The 27,140-nt window shown below is 38.4% G+C and overlaps 1 protein-coding gene across 4 annotated transcripts in view; it reads left to right on the top strand.

Moving 5' to 3' along the window:
* Positions 1-26,895, top strand: part of PTPN1 (protein tyrosine phosphatase non-receptor type 1) — a 47,148-nt gene extending 20,253 nt beyond the window's left edge. Inside the window, exons 2-9 of one of the 4 annotated variants that reach the window (XM_052787817.1) lie at positions 9,478-9,568; positions 11,345-11,445; positions 13,538-13,636; positions 16,430-16,567; positions 18,525-18,734; positions 19,446-19,607; positions 20,259-20,488; positions 23,253-26,895. In XM_052787817.1, coding sequence (XP_052643777.1) covers positions 9,478-9,568; positions 11,345-11,445; positions 13,538-13,636; positions 16,430-16,567; positions 18,525-18,734; positions 19,446-19,607; positions 20,259-20,488; positions 23,253-23,460 — 1,239 coding nt within the window. In that variant the 3' untranslated portion in view covers positions 23,461-26,895. Of the gene's footprint in view, positions 1-319; positions 434-9,477; positions 9,569-11,344; positions 11,446-13,537; positions 13,637-16,429; positions 16,568-18,524; positions 18,735-19,445; positions 19,608-20,252; positions 20,489-23,252 lie in introns of those variants that run through there. The other 3 variants (XM_052787811.1, XM_052787820.1, XM_052787829.1) reach the window with 3 other exon arrangements.
* Positions 26,896-27,140: the final 245 nt, after the last annotated feature.

The following is a 27,140-nucleotide window of genomic DNA, read 5'->3' as shown; positions in this document are numbered from 1 at the left end:
TTTAAATGTGCTTGTTTCAATGTGCTGAAATCAATGTACAGGAAGTCAGGCTTGACTGATTCACTTTCTGCTTATTGATTTCTGCCCAAAGTGAAACTTCTGATATTAACAGAGCATGAGTGATTTTTTTTTTTTTCAGACATCACTTGAAATGACTGAAAATAATAAAGCCTTTTTTCTTATTCTTGAAGGTTTGATTTTTTTTTTTAAAGGTGAAATTTAAATCTGAATAAGAATGTTTCTGGGTATTTCCTGTAATGGTGATGAAGTTTACAGCTGGTTTGTGCTTACCTAGAACAAGAATTCTCACTGTTTTCCTACCTTTATTTCAGTACCTTTTCTTGATCTTCTGAAGATAAATTGGCTACTGCCTGGTGGAATAACCTGTTTGCAGGGCTCCAAGAATAGGCTATCCATATGTCAGTCATGACAGGTAAAGAACCACCACCTGAAACAGAGTGAAAAGCTTAAAGGATAATACTTGAGTTTATTCCTTCTGTCTCTGGTTTTCTTCTGTTAAGACTTAGGGATTTCATCCACCAAATTAGCTGGTTAAATGCAGAGCAAAATCTAGATTTTAGTTTGCTGATTGTAACTAAAGATGAAGTGGGTTTTCATAGCTTGATTAAATGCCTGTTACATAAAAAATACTTCATCCTTCTACCAAAGGGGTTTTTTGGATAAAACTGTTACAGATTATACCATGTCAACATGGCATTGCCTTCTACTATCTTTTAGTAAATAGGATCCTGGTTACTGAGAGATGTAGTGTCAATTGGCTGCTGTTAGACAGGCGTTAGGAAGTTTCGAATCTCAGTTTTATTGTGGATTTTTACAAAAGAAATTATTTCTATAAGCCAGATACTAAATTTTTTAAAAAGTTGGAAATTCATACATGAGTGCTAGCTGTTGCTAGTGCTATTCACTGTGCAAACCGGGCTAATTAGCTTTCATCTGAAGTCGTCTGCCCTCGTTCTAGCACAGTCCTTGAGATTGTTTAAACAAAAGATTATCTCAAACCTTTTAAGATGACTGGTTTTTTTTTTTTTTTTTCTGTGCAGAACACTGAGCTTTATAAATGAGTCAGGCTTTCTGGATTTATACATTGAACTTCTAATACTGAACTTCAGTGTTTAGTGTATGTTAATTGGTGTTAATACACTGATGTTCAAATTGGTATAATAACCTGAGCTGCTTTCTGAGATCCATGCAAATGAATTTAAATACTTGAAAGTCTAGCATGTGTTTGAAAATATTTGCATAATTTTAAGGGAATTGGGGGGGGGGGGGGCAGAAATACCTAGCTTAAAATATTAGTGACTTCTGACCATGAAAGTGAACAGTGCACCTTTACAAATGATGAAACAGTGAGCAAGGAGTGATGTTGATGCAGATGGCTTGAAATTCGCTGTATCACTTTGTGAATCTTGCTGAAAAAGGGGTGCTCAAAAGCAAGAGCCTTACATTTTATTATCTAATTTTTTTTTTAATCAAATGAGCTCATTTATCTTAAGGTTAAATGGTAATAATGGATTATGTAGGAATTTGGGGCAATGGTACAGTCTTGCTCTCTTAACATTAACTGAGGTTATTAACACTGTATGTAGTATCTCTGAAAGATAGTAGAGGATTCTGACTGAGTATAAATAAGAAGTCATTCCGTGGTTCCTATTTTATGAAGTCAGATATTCCCTTGAGAAACTGTAAACTATCTGCAGTGGTTCCAAAGGCATCTCTTGTCCTTTTGTTTCCAATTTGCAGCTTGTCATTTGCAGCTTGTCTAATGTCTAGAAAATATCTTCGTTATGCAACACAGTGATCTGGTTTTGCTGTGAAAAGGTGTGAGAAGAAGCTTTTCTCATCCCTCCCTCACCTTCTAGTACTTAAAGTTTTTATGTCTTTTTTTTCCTCCCCTCCCCACCCTTCCTGAAGCTTACAAAGTCTACACACATGGTCTTTACCTTGTTTTGGGGGTTTGGTTTTGGTTTTTTTGTGGTAGCTCTGTAAAACTATAGTGCTCTTAGGTGGGTTGCGAGATGTTAGAATGAAAATATTAGGTAACTAGGAAAGGAGGACTCTGTTTATAACCACGGTTGTCAGTTTATGAAGCCTGGAATACCCTACAGGCCAGGAATTACACATTTTTAAACTCACACAAAACCCATACTGCAAACAAATTAAGGTCTGGATTTGCTACACAGACTAAATTCCTTTAGGAGTTATGTCGATATCTGGGCTGTCAGATGCACCATTCTATTTGAGATGAGGTTAAACCAAAACTCTCCATCTGGAGACCTCTAATGTTTGGACAAATCAAGACCTGGATCTCATCTCTGTGATTATTTTTCTTATAGAAGAGTAACTGAGTTAGAACCTCTTGACACTTTAATGAGACTGTGGTTTATTTCCTGGCACTGACTTTGTTTGATGATACAGACAGCAAAGCTTTTCTTTTGCACAACAGCTGTCAAGAAAAAGCCATTTCATCTTCTCAAAAGTCGCTATCCTTCCAATAATGTCTAAGATGCACTTCTGGAGCAAATTGAATATCTGGGAGGAAAAATAGAGAGGGACGTGAAGAAGAAGGGAACTTTGGTTGTTTTCTTATACTGACCCTTCATTCAGTTGTTTCCTGTTTTGGCAGTGAGGACATGGCTGCAAAACGGCAGTAGAGTGTTCCTGCCAGCTACTCTGAGCTTCTTCTGTTATGGGTCATAAATTTCAAGGACAAACTGTATTTTGAACTTACTGAAATTTGAGAAGGCTCATGTAATTCTTTAACCTAATATTAGAGTTTAGATCTTTGATTGCTCTGGCTCTGCTGCAACCCTAAAATAAAATCAGAATTGAAAAAATCAGTTTTTACTCATTGCAGATAATGACATTGAAACAATACATGAACCTGAACCGCTGAGTTCTGCAGAATTGCAATGATTTATTCTACAACAATGTCTTCCTTTTGCCAACGTGCAAAATAAATATACTGTTAAAATTTGGAAATGACACAAGTCTTTGGCTTTCTCCCTTGTGGAAGTAAATACCCAAGTTGAAGAACCGTTCAGGTGCATGTGTTTAATTGAGCATTTATAGTGTTCAGTTATCTACCATGATGAAGTGGGTACAATGAAGTACTGCAGGATTTGCTTTCATAATTCTTGAATTTCTACAGTTAGGCATGTTGAAACTAGTCGGTGGTGAGGAAACAATCTATAATACTTGCTAGCTGCAATAAACATGGGCCCAGAAAAAATTAGTATGCTTTTCCACTTGCTGATATGATTTAATAACGTAATCATGCCCAGTTTACATTCTCCTGGGGGGTTATTTCCGTGCCTACAACCAGTTGACTAGTGTCAGAAACACTGCTTACGCTGCATTGCTACAACCTGTTCCAGATTGCCCATGTAGTGCTGAATGAGCAAGGAGCTTTCTAGGAAAACCATGTTGCAAGTGTGTGGGGGGTTTTTTGTGCGGGGTTTTTTGGGGTTTTGTTTGTTTTTTTTTTTTTTCTTTTTTTAAACTCATGTAACAGTGTTGTTGAACTTTAAACAAGCCTGTCCCTTTCTCTCTCTCTCCATGCTACTTGGAGTTCAGGAAGAAGATCAGCATACCAGGCAACTGGCTTTTTTTGAGGGACATTAATAAGCAAATCAATACTACCATATTTTACTTGAAAGCAAAACTGAGAGACTAGATAAAATGTTTTAAAAGGGTATTAAAATCTACATTTATTTCATTTATCTGGCTAAAATTCTGCAGCTTGTTGTTAAGATTAATGTTATGTGATGCAATTGTCTGTTCATTTATCCGATCTTTAGATTACCTTCTTGTACCTACAAGTTACATCCTCATTTCTTGTCCCTGTCCAAATATCCTGACGTAAAGTGTAATATAGGATAAGAAATCCAATCTTCCTTGTCAAAGTGAGTTGAATGAACAGTTGATCCATGTATGCTTTATATCTTAGCAAGGTTCTTTTGTTGAGGAGTCAGTTCACTGCTGCTCAGTGACTCAATTTGCTCCCTTACACATTGAAGCTGAAGACCTTTTCCCATTCGTGTAAAGTAGCTGTTTATTGTGGATCCCTTAATACTACCTGTTTTTCTTGTGGTCTTCTGTACAGGTCTTTGCCACCTCATATAACTGTAGGGTTATTTCCATTCTGAAATCGGCCTGTAATGACGTCTCAGAAAACAGCAGCTTTCACTTGACTTTACAGTAAAATTTTTTTTTTTTTTTTAACTCTTCAACCTTTTACAGCAATGTCATTTTTTTTCAGTGCTAGCTTTAAGAGGAAATATTCTTTTTTTTAAGCTCTTAAGCTAAAATTACTTTTTTATTTAAGTCTTTATATACTTGTGAATTGCTTTCCTTAATGTGACTGCCTCAGTAGATAGATTACTGTGCACTTCTGCAGCCCATGATAAGATCTTGGCAATTGCTGCTTCCCGTAGGAACAGAACTGTTTAAATGGCAGTATATCATTATCTCTTAGTCTGAGCTACTCCAGAGTTTATGGTGTAACAAAATAATGTGATCCTGCTGCAAAGTTCTCCGGGAGCCTTTCTGTTGAATCTGAAGGCCTTTAGACTGGATGTTTAGTTTCTTTTCTGGAAACACTGACATGCAAATCTATGCAACATTGCAGTGTGCTTGAATGACTGATGTCATGAATGCCTCTTCATGTGGTCTTACCTAATACTTACTTGAGGATTTGGGGGTACATCACCTCTTTCTTAATCTCCCGGTGGTGTCTGAATAAGATGGGGAAAGTATAGTCAAATGTGCTGTTGTGCTAAGAGTTTACGTATGGCAACTATAGTGTAGTGCAGAGTACGAGTGGCTAGGACAAGTAGGAAAGTTTGCAGAAAATACTTACTGAGCAAAGGGGGAATTGACATACCAACGACTCCAGAGTAGTTACACATTAGGAGGCTGAATTGAGGGTAATTTTTTGAAGGCTGGGAGGAATGGAAAGAAAGGGCTGTGGGCTACAGAGTGAATCACTAATGTTAGGTTTCTGGCAGGGGGAAGGGAGGAAGGGTTGGTTGTTCTGGTGCAGAAGGCTTTGGCAAAAGGCGCTGAGCCACCATGAGCACCTCTTCCTGATGAACATCTGTAGGACTCTGGAAAGTAAGGCTGTGTTCATGGGACTGATCCCTTTTGTCTGAACAACACAGCCATCTGCCTTTACGTTCTGTGTCCTTTCTTTGTGGCAGGAAATGTGATGTTGTCAGGCCAAGTGGAACCCATTCATGCAACTGAGCAACCTTCTCCTGTAAAGCACTAAAGAATTTCTTATTCCAGTCACTACTGCAAATTACAGCTACAAGAAGTTTCCATTTGAAGAACAGCGCTTCAGCAGACTTCCTCTTTCCACCCCTGAAGTTTTTGGGGGTATTTGCACAGGGTACAGGACTTAAAACCAGGAGATGAGTGGCATGGAATGACTCATGCTCAAAAACAGAAGCATTTGACTTTGGAAAACTGACTTCAGTTCTAGTCCTTCCTCTTTAAAGTTTTATATTGCACGACCTTTTAAACGAAATGTCGAGCTTCCTTTTTAAATGACAGGATCTCTGCAGTCTGACCATGAGAGTGATTCAAGAAGGTGTTTAGTAACTTTAGCAATCCCTGTGTTCATCTACTGACTTCAGTTCTCGTGACATCACTGGGTTCAAGTTCCTCATAGCATACTAATTCCATGCTTTGAATGAGTCTGCCTTCTCCAGAGTGGAGAGCTTGTAGTACTATTGCCAGGTCCTGCACTTCGGTCACAGCAACCCCATGCAGCGCTACAGGCTTGGGGAAGAGTGGCTGGAAAGCTGCCCGGCAGAGAAAGACCTGGGGGTGTTGGTTGACAGCCGGCTGAATACGAGCCAGCAGTGTGCCTGGGTGGCCAAGGCGGCCAACAGCATCCTGGCCCGTATCAGAAATGGTGTGGCCAGCAGGAGCAGGGAGGTGATTGTTCCCCTGTACTCGGCACTGGTGAGGCCGCACCTCGAGTACTGTGTTCAGTTTTGGGCCCCTCACTACAAGAAAGACATTGAGGTGCTGGAACGTGTCCAGAGAAGGGCAACCGAGTTGGTGAGGGGCCTGGAGCATGAGTCTTATGAGGAGCAGCTGAGGGAGCTGGGGCTGTTTAGTCTGGAGAAGAGGAGGCTGAGGGGAGACCTTCTAGCTCTCTACAACTACCTGAGGGGGGTTGTAGCGATGTGGGTGTTGGTCTCTTCTGTCAGGTGTCTGGAGATAGGACAAGAGGAAATGGCCTCAAGTTGAGGCAAGGGAGATTTAGGTTAGACGTTAGAAAAATTTTTTTACTGAGAGGGTTGTCAAACATTGGAATAGGCTGCCCAGGGAAATGGTTGAGTCACCATCCCTGGAGGTATTCAAAAAGCGTGTAGACGGGGTACTCCATAACGTGGTTTAGTGGGCATGGATGATGGTTGGACTTGATGATCTTGAAAGTCTTTTCCAACCTAAATGATTCTATGATTCTATTATTGACATATTCTGAAACAGCCCTAACACCAGTGAGCATCAGTAGTTATGTGACTCCTGCAGTAACCAGTAACAGAAGTTTTTGAGGAATGTACGAGAAGGCCTATAACATGGCCATGTTATGTAACTTGTCACTAGATTGTTTCTCTCCAATAATTTTCTCTGTTGAAGGCCATCTGATTTCTGCCAAAGTCAGCTTCGTATCCTGGAAGCGATCTTAGATTTCTTATCACTTTAGATGTTCTAGCAACGGCTGTACCGCCCCCCAAAAAAGCCAAACCCCAAACAAGAAAACCCCACCCAACCAAAACCCCAAACCACTTTTATCCCATATTGCTGAGAAGAATATGCCCCATCTTTTCAGGCATGGATTTGACCACTGAGGTCCAGGCATGCATGCCCTTCAGGGTTTTCTGTTTTATTGGTGTTCATTACATTCAGAAATGAAGTGCTATATGCTAGTTGGATTTTCATACAAGGCAGCATCTTGCCTGTTGCCATATCTAGATCCCTCATTTTATTACCACCCCACCCCATTTTTTTTCTGTTTGTTGAAACTTTTTTCTGTTTGTTGAAACGTGCTTCAGAAATACATTATGCTTTTTAAATTTTCTGTGTTTCTGGAAGGTACCTGGGTAACTTCTTTCTTTTCATTTTCTCTATGCCTATGGGGAGTTATGCATCTGCTAGAACTCCATTATTCTTTCACTACCTTTAGGCATCGTAGCATCTTTAAAAAGATCTAGTATTTGGTAGTGAGGTAATAGCCAGCTCTCTATTCCCTGAACAATAAAGTACCAATTTCAGATCCTTAAATATGTGATGTTGGTATTTGAATCTGTGAAATTCTCCAAGGCTGGGAGTAGTGTGCATGTGCACATACGCATGTATGTTTAAGTATAATATTTTTACATTAGAATGTCTTTGTGTCATTCCATTTCTGTCATGAAGCATTTCATCCATTTCCTTTTTTAAAAGAAGGAACAGTTCTTTTAAATTTGTTAATGCTATGAAAGGAAACAGTGTAGATTGGTGCTGCTGCTAATTTAACCCAATATTTACAGCAAGAATGCCTAAGGGTCTTTTGGTTTGGTTTGCATTTTGCTGGGGTTTTTTAAATATAAATCCTAAATGGTGGGGTGGTTGTGTTGTGTTTTTGTTTTGTTTTGTTTTTTAACACTTAAAAAAAATAACATATGTAGGCTCTGTGGGAAATGTGGTTGTTAGAGATCTAGAAAACCATTTTTCCTGGTTCCCTGTTTTTGTCTTGTTAATACTGTACAGTCAGTACAGAAGAAAAATAAACCCCTGCAAAATACAAAGTCACCAACCTAGTGTCAGAGACGAATTTATGAAAACACCCATTTTAGCTGCCTCATGTTTGAGATATTAGTCTGTGGCAGTCAAGATCATATTCTCCAGACTGCATTCTTCATAAGCAGAAATACTGGCAGCCATGTGTTAAGTTATAAAAAGATAGCAGCTGATGTCAGGGCTTATTTCAGTGAGGAGCCATTTCAGAATACTGTACTAATTTTGAGCAGGTATACGTAAACTTGAAATCTTCCCTTGACTTGTAGCATTCAGTGTAAATTGATACATATCTGAATAATAGGGTAGAAAAAGCCCACTTAAAAAAAAAAAAAAAAAAAAAGATCTTCAGCATTGTACATGATTCTTTATGCAAAACTAGGAGGAACCAAAAAACAGTTCGGTTTGGCCTGCATTTTAGGGATTAGATTTGCTGGTATAAAATCCTCCTGTTCTGATGTTGGAAAGCTACCACAATTTGAATCAGAGCCTGAGCTAAGTTGAAAATATTAATAGAGGAGTGCCCAGCCTTTCCGTGCAAGTGATCTGTGTATCACAAGCAGCCCTCCAAATGCATGAACTTTATGTGCGCAGAAACCTATTCTCTGGTCGCACTGTATGTGGATCAACAGCATGCTCAAATATATCTGTATCTGGATAGATAATTAATATTAAATTCCGCTTCATTTGGTTGACTATATTTAACAAAATTAATTTCATACAATGAAAGGAGATTAATTTACATCAGTAATTTATTTTTAATGATGATTTTTTAAGTGGCCTCTGGGCTAGGTTCATTTGTTTGTTCCATGTACATTCACAATGTCTGTCTTAGGATTTCTTAAATTTAATTATGCTATCAAAATATCAGTTCTACAGTAAATCCATTCCTTCAGTTTCCATTAATTTCAGTTAAATCTAACAGCTTCATCCTGAAGTTCCTAGTACTATAATTTTTAAGAATTGCATATTTATGCAGTATTTATTTACAATGCGAAGTTCTGTTTCTACAAATTTGGACTAATATCCAAGGACAGCAGAATTCTTTTTATTACGACTTTTGAAATTGTCTCAGATAGCTGAGCTATTATATGGATCTGAAAGAAACCCTAATTATATGCTTGAGATGATATATCTGTTTTAGTTGAGCATATGAATTGGATACAAATAACTTTTGCCATTTGCAGCTTTGTGACATCTTGCTGATAACTCAAGATAAAGATGTAAGTGATCTTAGATAAGTTGCCACTCTGTGTGTGTGATGCCAAGGGATAGACAAGTTTTTTTCTACCACAATTAATGTTTTCTAATTGCTGCTGAGTCAGAAGTACAATTGATAGTTTTACTGATCGTGGAAACAATTGCTTAAAGCAGTTTATATGAAAGTGTTTTGGGGCAGAGACCCTGCTCTATCAGGAGTGTAAAGGCATCATGTCTGGTAAATGTTCTGTTACTTTATTGTGCAAGCTAGTAAGATTTTAACACACATATAATGTTAGTGTTGTGTTCTGATAAATTGAAACTCAGTTCTTAAGTTGGAGCCCAAAGTGCTTTCTATCCAGAACTCCCATACGTGAAGTCAAATGGGTGTTTGTCTTAAAATAGCTGATGGTGTGATGCTATTAGATGGATTCATATCTAAGATTTTTTTTTTTGTTGTTTCAGGACATCAGGCATGAAGCCAGTGATTTTCCATGTAAAGTGGCCAAACATCCCCGAAACAAAAATAGAAATAGGTACAGAGATGTCAGCCCCTGTAAGTACACTTTCTTTTCCATTGTTTGTAACAGACTGTTGACCTCTAACGACTTCTTCTAACAGCTAAATGTTCTTTGTAAGAACAAGATTTCTGTTAGATGGATATGCATCCAAGACAATCCTTTTCGTTAATATATGTAGCTATGACAGATGTCACAGGATGCCATTACATCCATAGGATTATACTAGAGCAGCATACAGTAGGTTCTGTATTTGTGGGAGAAATCTGAAGAAAGGAGATTGCTTTACCTTTGAATTCTTATGCTAGAGAAGAATGGTGACTGAAATAGCATTAATAAAATTGCAGGTATCCTTTCTGTTGCAGTATACTTACTAGACCATCCTTCCAGTCAACTAGCGTAACTGTGCCCCTATTGGGAGATGGGGAAGAGTCTTGCATAAAACATATGACTACTAGAAATAAGTCCTAAGCTAATTGGAACAGAGAAAAGGGGAAGTTTGCAAAGGTGGTAATACTAGCATGAGACCTGTGTTTCTGAAATTATTGTTATTGTGTATTCTGGTGAATTCTGGTGGGAAGTGCATCTTTGAGCATGTGTCCTCTGTACAAGGCACAGCTCAGTTCAGTGTTGCAGCCTGTCTTTCCTTCCACGATCCCATGTACAAAGACAGTAACATTCAGACTTGCCTATGCCTGGCATGCTGTACTTTTGGGGTGCAAAAAAGACTGCAACAACGAAAACACACAGAGTGCAGAGAAGTACAGGACTGTAGTTAAATGGTTGGCAAATAATACTTGACGTATCAGACACTAAAGAAAGTTCACAGCTGGTTTGCTAAACTGCCTTCTCTGCACTAAATGACAATGCCTATTCTGGGACTTCTTTCCCCCTTCAAGGGTGCAGCGCTGGTGCCTGTTTTAAATGCACATTTTCCATAGGCTCTGTCACTGGGCAAATGTCTATCTTCTGTTCAAAGACAAGGGTATTATTGTATATTGGAAAAATTTTATACTTAGTGGTTAAATGTTACTGAAGTCTTTGGGGCAGTTGACTAGGAACAATACTGTTGCACATAGGTTGCTTTACTAAGAAGTTCTAATATCTGGGGCTGCGAGTAACAAATGGTCCCTTTTTGCCTTTAGATAATACTGCTTCCAGTCTGTTTGGCTTTCTTGCAAAATGTAGGAACTCTTCTGTGTGTTTTTTTGTTGTTGGTTTGGTTTTTTTAATCCTACGTGGAGCAAGCTGAGACTAACAAAAGAGCAATGAAATTATGTTTGCTGTAATTCTTGAATTTTGATCATTCTTTCTGTACATTAGGGTGTGGTTGGGTTGGGAAAAGTAGCTAAAAGTCTATAAGAATAATAATAAGTTTCTGTTCTCATGTTTAGGCAAACCTTTAACAACCTTGAACAGGCTGGGTTTGAATGTTTAAGCTGCAAAAGATAGGCAGTTGTGTAATTAGATTTATTTAAAAACAGTAACTCGACTGTACAAATAGGTCAGTGTGATCTCGTTTGCAAATTACTGTTGTGATTACTTGAGATGCAAATACTTCCATTCTTGCAATGTATCTTTGGAAGATGGAGTGCAACTTATGTTCACTGCTCTGCTGTAGTGCTGTTCATGCAGTACCTATATTGTATTTCCAGAGTTACAAGCACCAGCAAACACTTCTGTACTACCTGTGATTAAGCTCTTTTCATTCTTCAGGACAACTCAGCTTTTTTGATCCTAACATCTGATGAGGTTGTGCATGGATCGTGCTGTGTTGCATATACATTAACCAGTGTTTTCTAATTATGCTGCAGTTGATCACAGTCGAATTAAGCTAAACCAAGGTGACAATGACTATATCAATGCTAGTTTGATAAAAATGGAAGAGGCCCAAAGGAGCTACATCCTTACCCAGGTAATTGCTGGCAGTGGATAATAAAAATCATATGGTGATTGAAGTTGGTTTTCATGGGTTTTCTTTATTGTAAAACTAATTAAGTGTATATACAACATCTGTGTGTATATATAAACACATACATAGAACAGTTTTACAGAAATGCTACATAATTCTTCCTGCTTCCTGTCAGCACTGACTGACTTTTTGTAGAGTATTTTGGCCGCTTTGCATATTTGACTTTAGACCCACCTAGGCTAGAAGCTAACATACTTCTAGAAATCTGCTTGTTGGCATATGACGAGCAGCATTTAGATGTGGTTGAAATGAATCACGCTTCTACATGGAAGGTCAGCACAAAGGCTTCAGAGCACTAGTCTTAAGTTGCTTGATAAATTCTCTGAATGGAGGTGAACCTCGCTTAATGGGAGGGCTTCACATTTACAGAACTGTATGTATGTACTTAAAGATGTTCAAAACCTATTTGAAATAACATATTTTAAATATAATGGGTGTTTATGTGTTATGTTGAGTGGGACAGAAGTTAACTAAAATATATTAGGGAATTTCTTGCACCTGATGTTCTGTTTCAAATAAGCAGTATGTTCTACCACATATTTCTTCTTAAACATCCTTCTGAAAGTGATGTTATTGTAGTATTTACAAATAACGTACCTCCTAATAACACGGTTATTGTGTATTAGAAAACTTTTATACTTAGTGGTTAAACGTTACTAAGTGTTTGGGGCAGTCGACTAGGAACAATACTGTTGCACATAGACCTTCCAACCTTAAACATCCAAGGATGTTTAAGACCTTCCAAAAGGTCTAAGTTGGGCAATGCTGATGCTTCTACCTTTAATGTGAGAGAGGAAAGCTATGAATACAGTCTTTAGTGATGGGAATTTGGGGGGCGGGAGGGAAGTGGCTGTTTTTCACTGAATCTGTGAATTCCACACCTATCTACATAACAAATTTAAAAATATCCGGATACCCTGTTGTCTTATTCTAAGAGCTAGCAGCTGTGCCAGAATTCTTGTTTGTCCTAAATGTTCAGTTCCCTGGAGACAGTCCTGGTCTCTAATCTTGACTTTTTCTTTAGCCCTTCCTCCCACACTTTAGATAAAGGTAGACTGGGATTAATATTTTCAAGCGGCAGCTCTTCCTTCCTGTTTCTAGTGAATAAAGATAAATCTTTGAAGGAAGAAGTGTACAGTACAGTGTTTAATATGAAAATGACTGTGTGCCCACAGCTCTTACTCCACTTATTCAGGACAGGGGAAGTTGATCATAGGGTTGTACTGGTATGTAGATTAGTCAAATGTGCAGCTAACTGGTACTAGTTATCTTTTCTGATCCGGAATTTAATGGATTTGAGTGGCTTTATTAAATCCAGTCATTCTTTCTGATGACCCTGGCCTGCTGTTCTGTTTGAGCAAAGTGATGGATAGCAAATATGAGAGGCACAATGATGCTGGTTTGTGTGGCCAAAATTCAGAGCAATGGTTTTGGAGTAGAAAATAGCAAAGGAACATAGCACAAACAGAAAGTTATGAGGAAATCTACTTTGTGAATAGACAGTAGTCTTTAAAAGGAGTTATTTTGTTCAGTCCCAAAGCAGATCCATGAAGATTCTGGAAAATCATATAATTTGTTACTGATCTGGCATTGTTTCAGTCTTTTGAATGTTTGTCCATTCAGTCTAAAAATTTTCAAATATTACGAATAACAATGATGTATTGCAGAATAGTTTAACACAGACGTTAATTCTGCTTTTAGTTAGTCAGTGAGGTTTTATTTCCCCATTACTTTTGTATACCTTTCCTAAGAAAATTCTCTCAGCGTTTTTCACTCCCAGTTCTCTTCTTGCAAATGAGACTACTTCTCTCTTCCTGTTCTGTGTGTGGGGAAAAGATTAACTGTGCTTTCATGGGTAAATTCATAGTGGGAAAATGGAACTTAAGCTGTATCACTGCATTTTTTTACAGTTTTAAATGAGAAGTTGCTTGTTACTTGTCTAAATTTATTGCCTAGTGCAGTAACTTTTACTGGGGAACATTGCACTGACATTAACAGAAAATAATGCTTATTTCTGGGGATTCTGTCTCTGCAGGGACCTTTGCCAAATACTTGTGGTCACTTTTGGGAGATGGTTTGGGAACAGAAAAGCCGTGGTGTTGTCATGTTGAACAGAGTGATGGAAAAGGGATCCGTAAGTACTTACCCAGTTCTAGCTATGTGTTCATTGCATGTTTATGGCTTTTCTTTAAAAAAAAAAAAAAACACCCAAAACCCCAAAACAAAAAAACCAACGCAAAGAATGGGGAGGGGAGGAGATGACCATAAGTAATTTCATCTAAGAAATTATACCTAGAATTGAACACCTGGTGAACTGATCTTAGTACAGTCAGAATATTATTCAGTTTGTAATTGTAGGTCCTAATTTCTTCTGAATTTGGCTGAAATAAGGCATGAACACAATATGACTCCACACAAATGAATATTTGGTCTCTACTGCTAACCTAGGTATCTGAATATAGTTCTTTTCAGTGTACACAGATTGCACCTCTCAAAGGTCATTTACACCAAGTGTTCATTCACAAGCATTATGAAGTGGGTTTGAAGTAGTTAGGCACTTTGACTCCAGGCTTCCTTCACACAATAAGAGCTCTGATTATTAAATGTACCACCAAGGCCCATTGTTTCTCCACCAGTATCATTGTTTTACAAAATTCATTAGAGGTCTGACAAGAATGGAGGTACTATTGAAAGTACTTCACCTGGCATCTGTCTTAAGCAATGATGTTCTGGGTGATGTGGAACCAGCTGTTAAGCCAAGCACTTTACTTCCTAGGACAAGTGCGGTGAGCTAGGTTCTGTCCAGACCTTTTAGGAGGTTTACATTAGACAAGACAGGCAGAAGATGAAGGGAAACAATAGAAGAACAAACAATTGGGGTTATTTTAAGTAATTTATCTTTGGATTGATAAAAAGTTTTGGTTCCTCTGGCACATGGAGTAGCTGCTGTCTTGAGAGGAAATGCTTCAGCCTTTCTGATGGTGGAGAAGACAGGAACCATCAGGCATGGTTTATATCCATGGGTCAGAGTTCTGCCTCTATCTAATTCCACAGCTGCCATCCTTAAAGTGGACTTGGCAGTGTGCAAATTTGAGACAAAAGCGATTTTAAAGACTGATAGAAATGCACAATTTAAAGTTGAATGTTACAGTGCAGTCAGTATAAAGACACTTTGGAGGATGGGTAGCAGGTATGTTGGGTATCCACCAGTGACAACTGGGTGGTACATGGTGTTGCATAATCAGGAAAGAATTCCCAATAATCAGGAAAATTCTTGTGCAATGAGTTGTGTTTTAATAAACTGCAGTCTTGATTTTTGAGTGTTTTGCTGCTTTTGCAGTGCAAGTGAAATTTAATCTTTAAAAGAGATGCAGTAACCATATTTTTCAATAGTTTCTTCCCTTCCAACCATTCCCCCTCATTCTCTGCACTGCCAATAGTTTTGAACGAAATGAATTATTGTGATCCCTTAGGGCAGGCTGCTTACGCTTCTCAGCAAGCAGCAGTGGGGGAGCTACAGTGGAGCACAACAAAATATTGTTTGCAGACACATTTGGTGGAGAAATTAGACCCAAAGCCAGTTGCTGTCTCTTTAACATTAATAATAATTTTTTTAAAAAGTGCAGAGAATTATAACTGCATTTTACACCCTTATAAACTAGAGGATGTATTTTGAATAAGAACTAGAATTAGTCTGGGCAAAACTAGTGTTAGTCTACCTATGAATAAAATACTGAAGGGTTTTCTTATTTATTAAAATGCTGTCAGAAATCATCTTAGTCTTGAGAATGCTGTTCTTTTTTCATCGTTCTTCAACTTTAAAGCTATATTATTTGCTCTTTAATAAAAGAGGCATTAGCCGTGTCCAACAATCCATTCTTATTGCATGTTTAGGTATGGGCATATGGTGGTCATAATCCCATTTTAGAGGAGCAGTGCCTAGTGCCAGAAGTAGCAGGCCAGTTCTCCCAGTCACAATATCCTTAGATTCAACAGTCAGAAACGTGGTTGCAGACTTTCCTATTCATGTTGCTGACAAATTTCTTTAGTTTCAGTTTCTTCATGCACACTGCAAAATGCGCTACTTTTCTATTTGGTTGACTCATTTAAGGTTCTAGCATGTAGCAGTCTTTGTAAAACTAAGCTCTCTGGGAAACTTTCTTGTGAAAATTGAATTTCAGTCAGAAGTAGGTAATGGGAATGTTTGCTGAATGCAGGGGGGTTTTTTTGTTTGGCTCTACTTTTAAACTGTGCCATGTAAAATCAAAATTATCTTGCTGCTCTTTTCATTTTTGTGGTGAGTGAATGGAGTAACCCAAAATCTCATCTGATATTACACTTGCAAATTAGCAATGTTGTAATTCTCTGTATGTAGCTTATTTGTGGAATTCATAATACTTTTTCACAGAATGTTCTGCTCATGTTAACATCTATCTCTTCTTTTGAAATTTAAATATTTGACATGAGGATAATAAAAAGCAGAGTAGACTAAAAGTCAGATTTTGGCAGAGTGTTGCAAGAGCTTTTATACTTAGAAAGTTATTAGATTTTGTTTGTTTGTTCATTATTATTGGTCTGACACAAGCTAAAGTAAATAATGGCTTTGGTGATTTTGATGAGATTCCATAGCTTCACAGTCTTTCATCTTACGTGTAGAAGAAAGAGAGCTCTACCTAAATGAAGTTATCCTCAATCCTTAGGTATTTTCATAAGTTCAGTCAGGGTCAAAATAATTTGACTCATACAAAAGATTCACTGAAGATGCGGTTCTGCAACATGAAGGAAGACTGATACTCTTCACACTAGTATTGGTCCTCCTTATAATAAAAGCAGATGAAGATCATAAGAAAATGGTGTATTTAAGAATGTTTATTTGTTGCCTTTTACACAAACATAAATGACATAAATGTCTCCTATTTGTTTTTAGATAAAGTGTGCACAGTACTGGCCACGGAAGGAGGAGAAAGAAATGTTTTTTGAAGATACAAACTTGAAACTAACGTTGATATCCGAAGATATAAAATCATATTACACAGTACGACAGCTAGAATTGGAAAACGTTACAGTAAGTACAGAAACTAGTACCAATCAGATTCTTCAATCTCTCTGAGGTGATTCACCTCCTCATCAACAAGGTCTTGAAAAAGATCGTCACAAATTATAGCAGATTTTGTTCTGGAACTGGTGATTCTGCATGAGATTGTTCTTCAGCCTCTAGTGTGTTGTGGAAATGAAACTCTTAAATATTTATGAAACCTCTCTAGGGAAACTACAATTGTTTTCATGTCTCAGCTGTACACTGAGTGAGAAGGTTAGTTTGTCACTACCTTTCAGAGAACCCTTTATAAAATCACTTAACAGATGGTCTAGTGCTTTTGTGTTAAGGCTGAAATAATTGCTTTTCTTGTCACTTAAGCTGCCTGTTTGCCTGTGTCTTGTTCTAAGGTTTATTTTTAGGTTTTGGTTTAAATCTTCAGGTTTTGCATTGATGGCCTTCATCAGAAAGCAGGAACTGTTGTAGCCCTGGTCCTGCAATGAGCTGTATGGAGCTCGGTACAAGGATCAGGCCACTAGCTGTAAGAGAAATAACTCTTCTTTTTCTTTTTTTCTTTTCTTTCTTTTTTCTTTTTTCTTGGTTTTTTTCTTTTTTTTCCTTGTTTTTTTTTTCTTTTTTTCTTTTTTCTTTTTTCTTTTTTTTCTTTTTTTTCTTCTTTCTTCTTTCTTCTTTCTTCTTTCTTCTTTCTTCTTTCTTCTTTCTTCTTTCTTCTTTCTTCTTTCTTCTTTCTTCTTTCTTCTTTCTTCTTTCTTCTTTCTTCTTTCTTCTTTCTTCTTTCTTCTTTCTTCTTTCTTCTTTCTTCACAATACCAAAATAAAAATATACATGCTCTTTCCCACCCTTCCTCTCCTCTTCAACATTGCCCTGTGTTAGAGCAGTGAGGGCTAATCTAAAGCTCCTTGGGGAGACTGGCTAAGGAGGAATACCATTAACTTTCACTGAATACAGATCACTGAAGATAAGGTCCTGGTGCTGAGCTAGGTGTGTATGTTGCAACATGGTAGCCTGAGTTCTGTTCTGTCCTGGTACTGCTCACTACTGGAAGACACAGTTATTCCTTTGCTCATCTATTAGCATCTTGCATGCTTCATCCTGCCAGGAAATGTGAGACAGCAGATATGAGTTTGACTAAATTCTACCTGAGTAAGAATTCAGTTGATGTAGTTTGTGGTGTGTATTCACTACGACATCTGCCATAGACATGTTTGATGGTTGTAGCTCAGTATTCTAGGAGGATGTGACTACCAGCGGTTTAGTAGTTTTGAAGAAAGTTTTCAGGTTGGGAACAAATGTGTAAAGGAACAGCTGTGATAGTGTAAGGGTTTTGTATGGAGAGAGTGTAAAGGGCTTCTGTAACTTGAGGTACTTCATTTTGAGAGATCTTCAAATGATATTCTGTCATTAGAAATTGGAAGGCAGTAGTGCCAGCTATCTCGTGGCGATACAAGCATTTGAACTGTACTGAAAAAACTAAACCATGTTATAAATAAGTAAATTTACTTATCCAGTTCCCTTTGCTCAAAATGGGAGACCTTCACAACAAGAGAAAACACAAGAGAGAATTCTTTGTAGTTAGTTTGTTAGCTATGCAGCTGTAAAAACTCCCTCAGACTGATGGAACTTTGTCATTTGAATTTAAGTCAGCTGTTCTAAAGATGTAGTGGAAGCAGTGTAGTCTGAGTAGCATACAAAGCTGAACAGGCACATGCCTCCATTCCATAAATATCAGAGTTATTTTCAAATGAAGTAGCTGAAATTTTACCAAAGGCACAGATTTGAAATTGACCTAAAGGTAAAAATGTCTAATGTCTAAAGCTGTATGTCTAAATATTTAAGTGACTGTTTGCTAGGAAAATGAACGCAGAATTGTGTTTGCTGATGGGAACATTGTTGTAGGCAGCTGTGCTTTGAATACTTCTGACTCGTGTATCCAAGCTAAAAGACTTCCTAAATACTGTTTTTACAGACACAGGAAACTAGAGAGATTCTGCACTTTCATTATACTACGTGGCCTGACTTTGGCGTCCCAGAGTCACCTGCTTCATTCCTCAATTTCCTGTTCAAAGTGAGAGAGTCTGGCTCGCTTAACCCTGAGCATGGACCTGTTGTGGTGCACTGCAGCGCAGGAATTGGGAGATCAGGAACTTTTTGTTTGGTTGATACATGTCTTCTACTGGTAAGAACTACTTATTCTAGATGATATGCTATTTCTGTAGAGTTATTTTGAGAAATGGTTTGCTATAGGCTTACTAAGAGCTGTGGTATGTTCTGTGAAGTATTGTTGCACGCTGTTTCCCATTATCTTACTCATATTCTGGTTTGGGAGTGTATTCCAAGGCAGATCTCGTTCTTAACTGGCCATTTTGAGTCTGGAGAAAAGTGTCTAGAGAGATTTGCAAAGATAGGCTTCGCCCTCATGGTTAAGACAAAAAAACCCACTAGATGTCTGCTAAGTAATAGTGTGAACTATCCTGAAACAATGCAAAATGAATGTAATGTGTTTCCTTTTAGAGAGACAACTTTGCCTGTAGGCAGGAGGAAATTGTCCTGACTTTAAGATAAAACTGGAGTTCCCTTGGCTTTATTCTGTCACTGTGAGAGCAGCTAATACAAAGAAGTCAGGCCTAGGTTAAAATGTTCCGTCCCCCACAAATTATATTTTCAAAATAAAAAAGACGAAAAGGGGAAAATGGACAACATTTTGGAGGCCCAGTGTGTTTTCCCCTCTCTGTCTTTTTAGAGACCCAATAAATAGCTGCCGATACCAGTTTTTTATTAGTTTATTAATTCTGTAATATGGAGGGTAGTCTGAAGGCCCTACTACAAAACGAGTCATTGTAGTGAATCTCATCAGAGCATAAAGCATGTTTTAATTTTTTATCTTCAGATGGACAAACGGAAAGATCCTTCTTCTGTGGACGTTAGACAGGTTCTCCTAGAAATGAGGAAGTACAGAATGGGACTTATACAGACAGCCGATCAGCTCCGTTTCTCCTACTTAGCTGTTATTGAAGGGGCAAAATTCATTATGGGAGATGCTTCAGTGCAAGTGAGTACTATTGACTGCACAGCCTAAGGTAGTGAGCTGCAACTCTGTTTTAACTGTAGCAAATATGTGGGATGAACAGAATAGAAAGAAACTTTAAATTTCATGCTTGCTTTGTCTTCAATAAATTTTTATATTATGGGGTTCTTAAATACAATGCTTTATGATCTGTCACGACCTAAAGTGTTGTATATAAGAACCTTCAAAAAAGTACCTGTAGTATAACAGGTGGCCTTGTGTACTTTTCAACACTGTAATTGGGGTGTAGGCTGGCTGCATTGGCCTTGTCTTTCATTTCAGATAATAACAATTTTCTAATATGCCAGAAGTTTAAGTATTATGATTAAATCCTGTAAGTTTGTTTTATGGTAAGCAGAACTCTAGCAACACAGATTCTATTTTGTGCTATTTACGTTTTCCAGAATTAGATTAAAATCTCTTGCATTTATAGCTGTTGTCTTCTGTGTACCGGATGTAGCTTAGGTTTGGAGTTCTTGTGTCTTTTTTTTCTTTCCTTTTTTTTCAATGCAAATAAACTCTAAGAATAAATGAAAAGGTAGAGTATAAAGACCCTGCCATGTTAAAAGTTATAGTAGCTTACGTAAAAGAAATAGAGAAAAGCTTAATAGGGCTTTTCCTTCCCTGAAGGAACAGTGGAAAGAGCTCTCCAATGAAGACCTGGACCCACCACCTGAACATACCCCACCACCTCCCAGACCACCAAAGCGAACCTCAGAAATGCACAATGGAAGGATGCATGAACACACAGAATTCTTTCCTAAACATCAAGTAGTAGAGGAAGAGATTAGATGTTCGGTCAGCACTGCAGAAGAGATGGTTCCAGATGGCAGAGCTCGTTCATCTGTGCCACTGATTGCAGACAGGTAATTCATTTAGTTTCACATTTTTAACTGTCTCAAGACGACTGTCCAGTTGGCTTGCGGCGTTGAGATGTTGTAGGACGTTTGCTCATAAATGGTATTTTATCCAGAAGGACCTGAGCTGACCTTGATCAAGTTAGTCTAATAGTAGTTCCAACGCAAAATCTTTTCAGTAAAGGTCTTACGTGCATGTTTGTTTAACTTCGCACATAAGCTAGGGCCTCTTACAGGATCCTGCTAGAGTAAAAGAAAAAGTGACGGCATAATGAGGTGGTTTAGTCTTGATTTACATGCAGTATATGTTAAGTTACAGAGGAGCTCTTTCACTACTTAGAGGCGGGTACTAGTCATGTAGCTGAAAACTAGGCTGACTAGCTTTGGCTGCACTTAGAAATGTGAAATTAATTGTAAGCAATGCTACTTGCAATGAAAGGAGTAGAGGGGGCTCATGAACAGAGAACTTTTCTACCTGTCATTGTAACCTAAACTGTAAGGACTAATAAATGTGCAGAAATGCTGTGTACACAAGCAGTAGAACAGCAGAGGAGCCAAGGTTCCTGCCTGCTTAACCACTAGATGTCACTCCTGAATTATCGGAGTGGCGTGGAACTGGTTGAAATCCGAATGCCTTGGTGTTGCTGGCATTCTGCATGTTAACTAGTTTTATTCAGAACAACCAAATGAATGCCACACAGAACAAAAAAAAAATCAAAATTTAAAAAATAAAAATAAAAAACCCTACACCCACCAGGGATGATCAACGGAAAGTTTAGTGTTCCCCCACTAGATGGTCTCATAACAAGACATCTTCAGGTTCCCATAGGAATATTGGAATAAAATACCAAGTGTTAGTATTTTCCACAGAATTAAAGCCTTTTCAACAGATGCAGCTGGCAGGCTTGATGTATTTTATTTAGCTGAACCAGTGGGGGAGTGTGTGACTCTGGGAACTGGAGATTAGCGAGATGTGTTTCCAATAGTCTTTCTTCAGAACAAACCTCCTTTTAATTCCACATAGCGGAGAGGCTGACACCATGAGCTGAACCTGTTGTCTCCCTCCAAATTCTGCTGGAGGCAAGGAGGTAAAACGGAAGTGTTTCCCTGCTCAACATGAAACAATGTTTTGATCAGGATTTTTCTTAATTCATTGGGGAGATTCTGGAAGTGAAATACTCAAATTCAAAACATTTTTACTAAAAAGAAAGGAAATCTTGGAAATAGGAATAGACACAGATGGAGGCTTAGCTACAAAAGAAGAAAATACTGCAATGGTAGCACCTCCCTCTTTCTTCCCTTAGTGACAGTATAGTTCTGTTACCAGAATATTTGCCTGGTATGTGAAATAGCAGCTAATGCTTTCCACGCCTAATGAAAAGCATGGATTTAAAGCTGGTGTCTTGTGTCTTCTCATTAGCTGTATAAATTTGAATTTCTCAGTGAGTAAATGATTTCCTGGAAATACTTTACACAGTTTAGTGTAAATGAACATAAGACATGTCCAGCTCTAAAGAGCTCAGACTCAGATTCATTTCATTTATTATAGTCCCTTGTCTGAGGTTGGAGTTAGGTCATCCTCTGGAACTGCCCGTCTTAATTGATTGTAGAGTCTGGCTTGGACCAGACATCTACCTTTTACCTTGCTAAAGTCAAATCCTATGTTATGCGATATTTCAGGCGTACTAGGAAAGGCCAGGATTTGAATCCTGAGCTCCCTTGTTCTGTACCAGTACTGTTGCTGCAGGATCAGGCCTCCTTTGTGATCATCGCTCTTGTCCTCATGTCTGCAACAGTGAATCTAGAAGGGGGAAAGTGAAACTTGCTAGACAGGAGTGGGAAGGAGTAGAGAGTAGAGAAGCAGTCTGATGTGAAAGGATGTGGGACAGTGTGAGGCTGGAGGAAGTGGAGGGGTGGGAAATAGACATTGTGCTGGCAGAGGCAAGGGAAGAAGAAGCAGAATTGTTAAGCATGTTTATTTTCCTGCCCAGATACTCTAGTGTCTGGGATGGAAGGTTCCTGAGTTCTTCTAAACTTAAGCTGTCAGCAGACATCTAGGAAATCCCCCTGCAAAGCATCTCCCTGCTGGTTACCACCCCACTGGTTCTCACAGCATGGTGATGCTTTCTAAATTCAGCTGGAAGGAGTTGTACAGGAGATATAAAAGTTCCTGCTCAGTTAAGAAGCCTCTTTGGGTGTCAACATACTGCCAACGGGATGGCGGTCTAGTATCTAGGAACAGAATCATGTTTAGAGAGTATTAGAGGTGAGGAGATCTTCAGTTCCATCATTAAAAGCTATCACAATGCATTTAGCCACTCTAACTTATGGCTGCATGAGCAACCACAGTTCCATCATTTTCTGACTTTTTGGGCAGATGCTCGATTTTAGAACCTTAATATTCTCCTGACCTGGATGTAGGTTTGATTGGTGCTAGTTCACTACCTGTCTCAGTGCAGGTAGCACATTTGTGATAAGAAATGGGAGTAGGTGGTGTTTAAAACTAAGTCAGCTTATTCTTCAAAGGGCACAAAATATTCCCAAGCATGGCTTTTCATGACAAACGTGCTGTTCTAAACCTGTAATTTAATGGCCAGAACTGTAATAATTAGTAATAGGCTTTAGTTTGTCATCTGCTGCAGTTCCTGATAGCAAGAGATTTGCAGCTCTGTCTGTGGTGTTCAGTGGGTGAGGCTGTGCTCTTGGAGAGTCTGCATGGCTTCTCTCCTAAATGGAGAATCCAGTACTGAATATTTATGTCTTTGTCCTTAAGCACTAGTCAAGACACTGAAATTCGGAGGAGAACTGTTGGTGAAAATCTGCGTCTCTCACCCCACAAAGAAGAGTCGATGAAGTCAGAAAACTCAGAAGAGGATGATGAGAACATGATGACAACTTGGAAGCCATTTCTAGTGAATATATGCATGTTCACTTTCCTCACGGCAGGAGCTTATCTCTGTTACAGGGTGTGTTTTCATTGATGGACATGCCAACAAGATCGACCCTGCAGAAAACACCAACGATTTGATCGGTTTGTAATAAGCTTCTCTGAAAGAAAGCTAATTGAGGCATGTGAGCCTTGTCTCAGTGGAGGTAGATCTTAGGTTGAAAGGCCAGAACTTCGGTTAGGGCTTAAAGAGAGAATTGATGCACTAGGGTTTTATCTAGCCCTGTGGTCCCAAGAACATAATATTCTAATCTCAGGGCCTTAAAATATTCAGGAGTAAGCAGAGAAAATGCCAAATAGTCTGTTTTCCTTTTTTTCTTTTTTTTTTTTTTTAAACTAAATAATAGAATTACAACACATTGTTGTTTTTAGCCTTTTTTAAAAAGCCAGTTCTTCTTTTGTGTTTCAGAAAAACTAGGCACAAGTGAAACTTGCTTGTACTCTCCAAGTGTTGTAACCAAATACATGACTTATACTGATGAGTTCCCAAAAAAAGAGAAAGAAACCCACATACCTGAAGAATGTAAACTTTTTGGAAGGGAGGGTGTTGGGGGAGGGGTGCTTGTGGTTGGTTTTTTGGTTTGGGTTTTGTTTTTTTTTTTTTTTTTTTTAAACTTGCTTCATCGTTAAAGACTGAGTTGTGGGCAGTGCCTGTGGTATTGATATATTTAATCTTGGCATAACTGTTCTTAAAGAGCTTATTGTTTTACATGTGTTTATAGAAACAGGCTTCTGCATTTGCTCAGGGTATCCCAACATGTCAAGCTCCTTTCTTTTTTTTCTTTTTTTTTCTTTTTTCTTTTGTTTTTAGTAAGTGTATCTCCTCATTGACTTTTGTTGCACTCTACTTGCACATATGCCTATTTACATTGCACCATCCTTTGTAAAGCTGTTTTTACCTTTGTATTCTGGGTTAGGAGAGGATGAGGGGAGACAGAGACACAGGAAGGGAAATTCAACCAAAACATGTCCACCAGCATTTTGCAGCCGTGCAGCTGGCATTCAGAAGGACTAGTTTGTAAACCTCATCATTTGGAATGTAAAATGCAGTTTCACTCTACATCTGCTCCGTAAGAAATAGCATGCTTCCTGCAAGGGCCAGAGAGGTAACATACTCAGAGGCATTGCAGGCAATGAACAGGAAAGCATTTCAATAAATCCAGAGCAATTAATGCTGTGGCAGCTTCCTTAAGATGTAAAAAGTTTAACAGTAGACATGTTGGTCTGTGAACGTATCAGTTGGCTTATGATGCAAGCGTTTGTGTGTTCTGCTTTTTTTAAAGCAAAGATTTAAAATACTGGCTTTAGTTTGGCTTGAAGATACGCTCTTCGGTAATTATTGTACATGGTGGTGTAAGAGGGTAAGTCTTGCACCTCTGCCGACAGGGTTGTTGCTATCCTAAGGTAAGCTAAGGGAGATGGGTGGTTTTGTCCTATGCCACGCTGTGTCTACGTTGTTTCGCTCAGTCGGTGGGCCCGTTCTGCAGGCCCTGGGCTTGGGTAATGTAAAGTGCTTGTAAATAAGGATTTGGGTGCATTGGTAGAACTGTGACTGGATGTTGGCATTGCACTAAACAGTCTTAGTCAATGCCGTTCCTCTTGTTAGTACCAAATTATTAATAGTTTAAACAATAGCAGCAAAGATTTCTTTGCTTGTGTCATGGTGCAGAGGATAGGAGTAAACTCACTACTGAAAGTTGTAGTGATTGAAACTAAACCATGACAGCTGATTTGCAACAGTGTTACTAGTCAGTTCTTGTTATTTTTAAAGGCTTTCTAGATTTATAGCACTTAATCACCATTCTCAGTGCAAACATCACTATGGAGTGAGTATCTTATGTAAGTCTCTCTCCACTCCGTATTTATTTTTGCAGAGCTGTCTCTAGGTGTAGCTCTTTTCCTTCAGTGAATAAGTTGGTGAACTGGGCGGGGTGGGGGGAGTTATTTCTATTTTGTGTTTTGTTAAGCTTGCATCAAGGGCTTTTCAAAAGTACAATAATAAATCCTCAGGTAGTACTGGGAATCAATACTTTACCTGTGAGACTGTTGGTCAGACCAGTACTTGAAAGGAGGAATGTTGTAATCAGTCAATATTTAGTTATATTACTGGAAACATGAAAAATGAGTATAGAAAAATGGTAATATATAATGGCTCATCTGTGTATTTAAGATGCAGTATGTGATTGCTTTGTCCCCACTATCCTCTCCATCATCTGGTAGAATATTGTTCTAAGGCAACATTTGTACCCCATTTGTATTAAAATGCATGTAAAGTCTTCTAGTGTCCTGATTAAATACCATGTGCTTGAAAGGTGAAAGAACTTATATTTCTGCTTACTGATGTGCCCAAATTATATTTGCATGAACTGATCATTAAGTGGCTGTGGTTCAAAGGGTGTTGCTGAAAGTATCTTCGTTCAGCGATAGACTGATTTGGTGTTTATCAGATAACATGTACTCGCCTAATACTTGGCATGACTTCCTATTGAATTTCTGCGTACTCAGTGTAACCCGGTTGTTTAGCATGGTTCATTTCAGCTGAGTAAGTATAGTACAGACATTCCAGAGAGTTTAGTAAGCCATATTCACACCTCACCTCTGGTCACTTGAGGCAAGCAATAGCTCAGCGATTTCAGGGTATGACTTGCTGTGCTACCTTCAAAGCTGCACTGGAGGAGGGAGAGGAAAGCCTCTTTTGCAAGATCTCAACAGCATTCTTTGATCTGCAGGAATACAGGCTCCTGAAGCAGTGGTCCATTTTAAAACAAACAAACAAAAACCACCTCCATACTGTTCCCAAGAGGGAATATTTTAAATGGTAGGCTTGAGAGGAAAGCAAAGCATCCTTCCTTTTGAATCCAGAATAATTCACTTGCAAATGATTCTACCAAGAGCAAGTTTCTGCAGATGACAAAGTTTTGAACATCCCCCTTTCTGCCCATGTATTTTGCCATTTCTTTCAACTGTTACAAATCCAAACTTACACTGTCCTGGGATAGACAGTGGAATAGCCCACAAGCCCAGTGAGGTGTGTCTAAGGCTTATAACACTGAACTGTAAACATTTTTGTTTTGATGTCCTGTATATGTATGTAGTAGTTTGGGTGTGTATATACAGTAGTGTTTCAAAGTGGGTGTATTGGTTAATCTATTCTTGGAAAATGGACAAACATCCATGTTAAACTTGTTAGAAAGTTAGTGAGCTGCTCTGCTATATGCCTTAAGCAAATATTTACTCATCAGGTCTTTCTTTTTTACAGATTGCCATAGAATAAACTTTTTTAAAAAAATAAAAAAACAAAAAAGCTAAATGTTTTGGTATAATACATTTTCAGGTATCTTGTCTTTTGTGTAAGCCGCTGCAAAGACCTCACAGGTTATAGTAAAATTGTACAGTTTTTCAATTTCCCATACAAGTTTTCAGTTCTCATTTTAGTTGTAACAATAAAATTCTTTTTTTAAAGAACGTACATGAGAGTCTTATTGCTTCTTGTCTTCTCAGGGCTAGAGCCACTGGCTCTTGTTTTGAACCACTTGCAGACTGGGGCTAGCATAATGTTTGGTGGGGTTTTTTGTAGAGGAAAGTGATTTAAATGTTACTGTAAGAACTTCCTTGTAGGTCAGAGCTCCAGTAAAGGAGAAGCAGTGAAATAAGTAGCCCGTATCTCCCCCAGACACATACATCTCCCTTCTCTAGTCTTTCACTTTAGACAGT

Source organism: Harpia harpyja, chromosome 1 (genome assembly GCF_026419915.1).
Source record: "Harpia harpyja isolate bHarHar1 chromosome 1, bHarHar1 primary haplotype, whole genome shotgun sequence".
In the NCBI taxonomy this organism is placed as follows: domain Eukaryota; kingdom Metazoa; phylum Chordata; class Aves; order Accipitriformes; family Accipitridae; genus Harpia; species Harpia harpyja.
Note: the sequence above shows the minus strand (reverse complement) of the source record. Positions and strands in the feature narration are given on the sequence as shown.